This window comes from Carcharhinus amblyrhynchos, chromosome 23 (assembly GCF_965287045.1).
Source record: "Carcharhinus amblyrhynchos chromosome 23, sCarAmb.v2.hapA, whole genome shotgun sequence".
In the NCBI taxonomy this organism is placed as follows: Eukaryota; Metazoa; Chordata; class Chondrichthyes; order Carcharhiniformes; family Carcharhinidae; genus Carcharhinus; species Carcharhinus amblyrhynchos.
In genome coordinates, this window is record NC_137346.1 from 3,436,286 (window position 1) to 3,445,495 (window position 9,210).

Here is a 9,210-nt window from a genome sequence, read left to right on the forward strand (position 1 = left end):
CAGAACATGATTGCAGATACTTTATCATGAATCTAATGAAAGAAGAAGGAATGTCCGATGGGGATACTACTGTTATATTTGCATCCTTAGATTGAATAAGTTGTGTATAAATATTGTAGAGTACAAATAGTGTGAAACTAGGTGTTTTGAAAAATAAAGCCATCTTGATATACAGGTGGTTCTTTTTTAAGGAGGGAGGTGTGACAACACTGTGTCTTTAAGAAATATATTTGGTGTCATTTCTTCTGATAGATATGTTAAGTTTTAACTGTGTTAAATGGTTTCACTGTGTCTGCTCTAGGCAACCCCTCTGCTGAGAACTCAGTTGAATAATTGCTACTACTTGTTGGGGTGTTAGTTTTAGTCTGAGCAAATGTAATTTTGTTTATTTTTTGGGTTGTCCCCTGGGGTTTCAGAGCAGGGTTTAATTGGTTTGATTGACAAGAGAGGGTCATGTGCTAATGGGAGGAGCTAGGCTTACAGAGCAGAAAAGCAGGCAATTTTCAGTTTGGAATTGTAAGGGACAGCAGCTCCCTCTCCCTTCCTTACTTTCTCTAAAGACTGTAGTTGGGACCTGCGGAAAATAGGTATTTCCCTCCAGAGGTGTTCTGGAGGTTTGAGGACTAGCAGCCTGCGTACCAACACATAAGCCGGCTGTCTGCGAACTGATTTTTGAAGGGGAGGGGTTCACATTAATGAGAGATATTGCTTAAATTGGAACCAATAGAGATAGGCTAGCAGTTAAGAATTATTTCTGGTCATGTGTAAGTATTTCAGTTGGTGAAGGTTCTGTAAATTGTTTTTTGTTATTGTTAAACTGTATTGTTAAATAAAGTCTGTTTTAATTAAAGCTTCCTAGTGGATAAATCAAATCATACCTGGAGTAATACACCTTATCCTCACACTAACGCCAAAATCAACAATAGTTGGGGCCTAGGCTAACTCCATAATGCAGCCTGGAGTCTCTGATCTAGTCCCTAACAATGGTCACCATTAGATTTTTAATTACTGGCTTGTATTAAATTCAAACTTCACCATCTGCCATGGTGGGATTGTGAACTCAGGTCCCCAGGGCAGTACCCTGGCTCTCTGAATTACTACTCCAGCAACAATATCACTCAGCCACCACTGCCTCACCTCTGTGATCCTTTCATAAACAGCCCACTGGGGTCAAAGGGAATTCTATGCTCCTTAAAACTGCTTAATTACCTTTTCTTGTAAAGTTCTGTCCTTTACAGGAGCAGCAGCCAGAGTCCATTCATTAACCCTTTAAGGAACAGTCTTAAAAAAAAACACATTCTTCCAGAATATTCTTAGTCCTTGAACATGGACCATTTTCTGCGATTAAAGTGTTTGTGACATAATATTTCAACCAGTAAACCTTGAGTGGCGATTTCCGGTGAGAGTCAGTGTGTGTGGGACCCGTACCCCAGTGAGAGTCAGTGTGTGTGGGACCCGTACCCCAGTGAGAGTCAGTGTGTGTGGGACCCGTACCCCAGTGAGAGTCAGTGTGTGTGGGACCCGTACCCCAGTGAGAGTCAGTGTGTGTGGGACCCGTACCCCAGTGAGAGTCAGTGTGTGTGGGACCCGTACCCCAGTGGGAGTCAGTGTGTGTGGGACCCGTACCCCAGTGGGAGTCAGTGTGTGTGGGACCCGTACCCCAGTGAGAGTCAGTGTGTGTGGGACCCGTACCCCAGTGAGAGTCAGTGTGTGTGGGACCCGTACCCCAGTGAGAGTCAGTGTGTGTGGGACCCGTACCCCAGTGAGAGTCAGTGTGTGTGACCCGTACCCCAGTGAGAGTCAGTGTGTGTGGGACCCGTACCCCAGTGAGAGTCAGTGTGTGTGGGACCCATACCCCAGTGAGAGTCAGTGTGTGTGGGACCCGTACCCCAGTGAGAGTCAGTGTGTGTGGAACCCGTACCCCAGTGAGAGTCAGTGTGTGTGGGACCCGTACCCCAGTGAGAGTCAGTGTGTGTGGGACCCGTACCCCAGTGGGAGTCAGTGTGTGTGAGACCCTCACCCCAGTGAGACTCAGTGTGTGTGGGACCCGTACCCCAGTGAGAGTCAGTGTGTGTGGGACCCGTACCCCAGTGAGAGTCAGTGTGTGTGGGACCCGTACCCCAGTGAGAGTCAGTGGGTGTGGGACCCGTACCCCAGTGAGAGTCAGTGTGTGTGGGACCCGTACCCCAGTGAGAGTCAGTGTGTGTGGGACCCGTACCCCAGTGAGAGTCAGTGTGTTTGGGAACCGTACCCCAGTGAGAGTCAGTGTGTGTGGGACCCGTACCCCAGTGAGAGTCAGTGTGTGTGGAACCCGTACCCCAGTGAGAGTCAGTGTGTGTGGGAGCCGTACCCCAGTGAGAGTCAGTGTGTGTGGAACCCGTACCCCAGTGAGAGTCAGTGTGTGTGGGACCCGTACCCCAGTGAGAGTCAGTGTGTGTGGGACCCGTACCCCAGTGAGAGTCAGTGTGTGTGGGAGCCGTACCCCAGTGAGAGTCAGTGTGTGTGGAACCCGTACCCCAGTGAGAGTCAGTGTGTGTGGGACCCGTACCCCAGTGAGAGTCAGTGTGTGTGGGACCCGTACCCCAGTGAGAGTCAGTGTGTGTGGGACCCGTACCCCAGTGAGAGTCAGTGTGTGTGAGACCCGTACCCCAGTGAGAGCCAGTGTGTGTGGAACCTGTACCCCAGTGTGAGTCAGTGTGTGTGGGACCGTACCCCAGTGAGAGTCAGTGTGTGTGGGACCCCTACCCCAGTGTGTGTGGGACCCGTACCCCAGTGAGAGTCAGTTTGTGTGTGACCCGTACCCCAGTGAGAGTCAATGTGTGTGGGACCGTACCCCAGTGAGAGTCAGTGTGTGTGGGACCCGTACCCCAGTGTGAGTCAGTGTGTGTGGGACCCGTACCCCAGTGAGAGTCAGTTTGTGTGTGACCCGTACCCCAGTGAGAGTCAATGTGTGTGGGACCGTACCCCAGTGAGAGTCAGTGTGTGTGGGACCCGTACCCCAGTGTGAGTCAGTGTGTGTGGGACCCGTACCCCAGTGAGAGTCAGTTTGTGTGTGACCCGTACCCCAGTGAGAGTCAATGTGTGTGGGACCCGTACCCCAGTGAGAGTCAGTTTGTGTGTGACCCGTACCCCAGTGAGAGTCAATGTGTGTGAGACCCGTACCCCAGTGAGAGTCAGTGTGTGTGGGACCCGTACCCCAGTGAGAGTCAGTGTGTGTGGGAACCGTACCCCAGTGAGAGTCAGTGTGTGTGGAACCCGTACCCCAGTGAGAATGGGGTATCTTCATGTGGGGGGGTTGGGGGGGGGGTCTTGTGCAGTAATTACTGTCAAACTCAGATTAGTTTTTACTGAAAGGTTTATTTGATTCTGCAGCCTGTGAAGACTGTGCTGAGCAGCAGAATTCCAGCATCGATATTCCCATTTGGAATGCTCAGTCTCAGGGTGCCACATCTCAGTGAGTGAACGCTGGTGAATCCGGCCAGTTGGAATGTGCTGGGATCTTGCTGTGCCCTCAGATGGGGGCCCTGAACTCTGGCTGTACCAGCTCTGCCCATTCCCGGTTGTAAGGATGGATCAGTTTGGTGGGCCGCTGCTCGCTGTCCACCAGGGCTTTGGTCTCATTGGCCCACTTGGCCAGACCCCCCTCCAGGTTGTAGACCTTCAGCGGGTCGGGACCCTCCGGACCCTGGTCCTGTTTGGAAAAGGTGCGGATTTTCTGCGCCATTTCAGAGCCGTGATATCCCGCTGTACAGTAACAAACAACTGTCCGATCCTGGGTACCTGCAAGAAAAGATATTTAACATGGAGAAGGGACTTGTTCTGCTGGATTGAAGCCGGTTAATGGTGTGCTGGGTTCGAACAGGTTTAGAGGAAGGGAATACAGAATAGCTGCTCCCAGTCATTAATTCTCCAGAGACCCGGGGACTCTGTCCTGGTGTAGTGCTGTGAGGCTCAGTCCCTAGAAACTTACTGCGGATTTAACCCACTTATCCCAGTTGTTGCAGAAAGCACTAATAAATACCACCCCCTCCGCCCCCATACACACCCTCCCCCCCCCACACACACACACACACACACTCCAAAACCACCACCTCACCCCCTAGACACAATCCCCACCCACACAACACACACACACACACTCCAAAACCACCCCACACACACACACACACACACACACACACACACTCCAACACATCTCCAGTACACACACACCACCCCAAATACACACGGGGCCCAAAATAATACACACAAACGCATTACTCTCGCAGGCTCACTGGGACAGGAGGAGGCCATTCAGCCTGTTTTTTAACGTTTTTAATTCATTCAGGGGACACGGGTGTCACTGGCTGGGCCACCATTTACTGTCCATCCCTAGTTACCCTTAAGGGGGCAGCTGAGAGCCAACCACATTGCTATGGTTCTGGAGTCACGTGTAGGCCAGGCAGGGTAAGGATGGCAGATTTCCTCCCTTGAAGGACATTAGTGAACCAGCTCACACCCCACCTCAAATGGACTCAGGCACCCACCCTCAATAAGCACCTCCCCAACCCCCCCACCACCAAATACACAAGCTCAATGGGACGTCCCGTTTAGAATCTGGCTTGTCCATTAGTGACCCCGCCCCCCCCATTAGTTCCAGTTGCTGCAGACAGTGTCTGTACTTTAACCGTCTCCCGGGCTGGAGGCTGGATGGTACGATCCTGCCTTAACAACAGTGAAGAACCTGCAGATGGGAACTAGACTGCCCCTACCTTCCAATCCCAGATTCTTCACCAAATGATCCATGTCAGTGGTTTCTGGGTCAACACGAACGGCTCCTTGTAAGTGACTGATCTGGTATTCTTCCGGACTCCGAACATCCTGGAAGAACAGGAGGACACAACCTGAGTCTTGGTGAGTGAGAGAACACCCCTCAGTCCCTCAATCCCTCCTCACTCAAGCTTCTGGAGCTAAATCTCCCAAAACTCTTCACAGGGAGGGTGAGTTGGCAGTGACCTGGGAGAGGGAATTGTGGTCTCTGATCCACTGCCCAACGCTGACTGGTTCTCAATGAACCTGGTTCACTGGGACAGGAGGAGGCCATTCAGTCCCTCTAGCCTTTTTTTGTAACTTTTTAAATTCATCCTTGTGACATTGGACATCACTGGCTGGCCTGTATTTATTGCCCACCCCTAGTTGCCCCTTGAGAGGGAGGTTTAGAATCAACCACATTGCTGTGGCTCTGGAGTCACATGTAGGCCAGACCAGGTAAGGATGGGAGATTTCCTTCCCTGAAGGACATTAATGAACCAGATGGGTTTCGTGGTCATCAGTAGATTCTTCATTCCAGTTTTTTATTGGATTCCAATTTCACTGTCTGCCGTGGGGGGGGGGGGGGGGGTGGGGGTGGATTCGAACCCAGGTCCCCAGAACGTTACCCTGGGTGCCTGGATAGCTAGTTTAATGACAATACCCCTGCACCACTGCCTCTCTTATTCAATTCAATCCTGGATTCTCTGTAGCTGAAATCCAATTTCCCAGACTGCAGTGAGCCAATAGAATTCCATCAATTCCACTCTTCAACTCTCCAACTCACCCCCGGAGATCCGCAGCTTTCTGGGGGAGAAGGTTCCAGATTCCCCCTCCCCTGAGAAAGTGATTCCAGCCTTCAACCTGGACGATTGCCTTCTCCACTTGTTCCAGACTCACCCCTCATCCAGGGGAAATACTTTCTCTATTGTCACCCTGAACTCTTTTAGTTATTACCCCTGGATCAGTGAGATCTCTGGGAGATCTGTCCATCCGTGGGTGATCAGAGCTAACTGATCATTTCCCTTCACTGCCCTTCATACTTTTGCAACTGGGCCAATGTTGTCGACCTGATACGCCGCAGGAAAGGATGTCCTGAAGCGTGGTACATTGGGGAGACCATGCAGACGCTACGACAATGAATGAATGAACATCGCTGGACAATCACCAGGCAAGACTGTTCCCTTCCTGTTGGCGAACACTTCAGTGGTCACGGGCATTCAGCCTCTGACCTTCGGGTAAACATTCTCCAAGGCGGCCTTCACAACACACGACAGCGCAGAGTCGCTGAGCAGAAACTGATAGCCAAGTTCCGCACACATGGGGATGGTCTCAACAGGGATCTTGGGTTCATGTCGCACTATCTGTAACACCCATGACTTGCCTGAACTTGCAAAACCTCACTAACTGTCCTGTCTGGAGAAAATACACATCTCTTTAACCTGTGCTTAATCCTCTCTCCACTCACACTGTCTGTACCTTTACGATTTGATTAGCTGTAAAGATTTGTATTCCAGCCCTGACCTTGTAATTGTGTCTCTGGCTGGATCTGCCCTGTTTGTAAACGCAACTGTCACTCACTTGCTGAAGGAGCAGCGTTCCGAAAACTCGTGCTACCAGATAAACCTGTTGGACTTTAACCTGGCATCTTACTGAGGCATCGCTGTGTTCATTACCCACTCACAGATTTACATTCAAATCTCATCCATCGATCAGGTGAGGCCAGCCCAGGACAGAGGAGAACAAACTGAGCTTCACTCGGTGATTCTGCCCTGCAAGGGTCTCGGAAATGGGGTCAAGTGAAGGTGATGACCCAACCCCAGCCTCGGAGCCTCATAAAGCTGCACTTCATCATCAGAGTCCCGAAGGAGGGACCGACTCTGAGTTAGCCTGACAGTGCGGCACTCCCTCGGCACTGACCCTCTGACAGTGCGGCACTCCCTCAGTACTGACCCTCTGACAGTGAGGCACTCCCTCAGCACTGACCCTCTGACAGTGCGGCACTCCCTCAGTACTGACCCTCTGACAGTGCGGCACTCCCTCGGCACTGACCCTCTGACAGTGCGGCACTCCCTCAGTACTGACCCTCTGACAGTGAGGCACTCCCTCAGCACTGACCCTCTGACAGTGCGGCACTCCCTCAGTACTGACCCTCTGACAGTGTGGCACTCCCTCGGCACTGACCCTCTGACAGTGCGGCACTCCCTCAGTACTGACCCTCTGACAGTGAGGCACTCCCTCAGCACTGACCCTCTGACAGTGCGGCACTCCCTCAGTACTGACCCTCTGACAGTGAGGCACTCCCTCAGCACTGACCCTCTGACAGTGAGGCACTCCCTCAGCACTGACCCTCTGACAGTGAGGCACTCCCTCGGCACTGAACCTCTGACAGTGAGGCACTCCCTCAGCACTGACCCTCTGACAGTGCGGCACTCCCTCGGCACTGACCCTCTGACAGTGCGGCACTCCCTCAGTACTGACCCTCTGACAGTGAGGCACTCCCTCAGCACTGACCCTCTGACAGTGAGGCACTCCCTCAGCACTGACCCTCTGACAGTGCGGCACTCCCTCAGTCCTGACCCTCTGACAGTGAGGCACTCCCTCAGTACTGACCCTCTGACAGTGCGGCACTCCCTCAGCACTGACCCTCTGACAGTGCGGCACTCCCTCAGCACTGACCCTCTGACAGTGCGGCACTCCCTCAGCACTGACCCTCTGACAGTGAGGCACTCCCTCAGCACTGACCCTCTGACGGTGAGGCACTCCCTCGGCACTGACCCTCTGACGGTGCGGCACTCCCTCGGCACTGACCCTCTGACAGTGCGGCACTCCCTCGGCACTGACCCTCTGACAGTGCAGCACTCCCTCGGCACTGACCCTCTGACAGTGCACCACTCCCTCGGCACTGACCCTCTGACAGTGCGGCACTCCCTCAGTACTGACCCTCTGACAGTGCGGCACTCCCTCAGTACTGACCCTCTGACAGTGCGGCACTCCCTCAGCACTGACCCTCTGACAGTGCGGCACTCCCTCAGCACTGACCCTCTGACAGTGCGGCACTCCCTCAGCACTGACCCTCTGACGGTGCGGCACTCCCTCAGCACTGACCCTCTGACAGTGCGGCACTCCCTCAGCACTGACCCTCTGACGGTGCGGCACTCCCTCGGCACTGACCCTCTGACAGTGCGGCACTCCCTCGGCACTGACCCTCTGACAGTGCACCACTCCCTCGGCACTGACCCTCTGACAGTGCGGCACTCCCTCAGCACTGACCCTCTGACAGTGCGGCACTCCCTCAGCACTGACCCTCTGACAGTGCGGCACTCCCTCGGCACTGACCCTCTGACAGTGCGGCACTCCCTCGGCACTGACCCTCTGACAGTGCGGCACTCCCTCGGCACTGACCCTCTGACAGTGCGGCACTCCCTCGGCACTGACCCTCTGACAGTGCGGCACTCCCTCAGCACTGTTTCCCAGTGTTGTGGAAGTTGATTGCTGTGATGTTACTGACTAACTGGAGCGTCTCAGGGACAAAGACTGCAGATTATTGACACTGCCCTTGCTGTGACATAAGAACATAAGAAATAGGAGCAGGAGTAGGCCATCTGGCCCTTCGAGCCTGCCCCGCCATTCAATAAGATCATGGCTGATCTGTCGTGGCTCAGTTCCACTTTCCCGCCCTCTCCCCATAACCCTTAATCCCCTCTCTTATCAAAAACCCATCAACCCGCGTCTTAAAAATATTGAGCGAGGCAGCCTCCACCACTTCAACGGGCAGAGAATTCCAGAGATTCACCACCCTTTGAGTGAAGAAGTTCCTCCTCAACTCCGTTCTAAACCGCCCCCCCTTTATCTTGAAGCTGTGCCCCCTAGTCCTACTATCCTGTCTGAGCGGGAAGAATCTCTCTAACTTTTACTGAGGCGATTGCAACCATTGAATATAAATCAGTCAGTGAACAAGCTGAATGTGGCTGGCGTCCAGCTCTGAGGCTTCTGTGTGTCACTATTTAATTCTAGAATGTTCCGTTGGAAGGTTGAAGCTCCCCCACCTCCCCCCCGCCCCCCATCACTGTCAGTGGGAGGCTCAGACCCCCCTCCCCCCCCCCATCTCTCAGCGATTCCCCCCCCCAGTTGAAGAGCTGGCCTGACTGGGAGGGTTGATCGACCGGGAGAGCCTCACCAGCAGCAGCAGGCGCTCCCCTTTCTCCTTCAGCCATTTCTCCACCGTGTCCGCAGAAACATTCTCCACCGTGGGGAAGCGATGTCGGATCCACTCGGTCACCGGCTCCATCTCCCAGTCACCGGTTCGATTCCCCGGCCTCTCCCCCGGGGGGGGTGGGGGGACAGAGTGTGAAATGTCGGGGGGGGAGAAGAAGCCTCCTTTGCAGAGAGTCAGACTCTGTTCAGCCTGAACACAATCAC

General features: G+C 53.5%; 1 protein-coding gene across 1 annotated transcript; it reads right to left on the bottom strand.

Moving 5' to 3' along the window:
- Positions 1 to 3,337: 3,337 nt before the first annotated feature.
- LOC145357426 (putative adenylyltransferase/sulfurtransferase MoeZ) lies at positions 3,338 to 9,210 on the bottom strand. Its single transcript, XM_080210754.1, has 3 exons — positions 8,969 to 9,210; positions 4,752 to 4,860; positions 3,338 to 3,780 (listed from the first exon to the last, which is right to left on the bottom strand). Exons 1-3 carry the CDS (start codon positions 9,077 to 9,079, stop codon positions 3,512 to 3,514), a joined length of 489 nt encoding a protein of 162 aa, XP_080066880.1. The 5' UTR covers positions 9,080 to 9,210; the 3' UTR covers positions 3,338 to 3,511.

What these genes read in the sequence shown, in the direction of transcription:
- LOC145357426 (XM_080210754.1), bottom strand. Translation starts at nt 9,079, where the DNA reads ATGGAGCCGGTGACCGAGTGGATCCGACATCGCTTCCCCACGGTGGAG. An exon ending in GGGAGCGCCTGCTGCTGCTG is followed by an intron (nt 4,861 to 8,968) that starts GTGAGGCTCTCC and finishes CTGTTCTTCCAG; the next exon opens with GATGTTCGGAGTCCGGAAGA. An exon ending in GAAGAATCTGGGATTGGAAG is followed by an intron (nt 3,781 to 4,751) that starts GTAGGGGCAGTC and finishes CTTTTCTTGCAG; the next exon opens with GTACCCAGGATCGGACAGTT.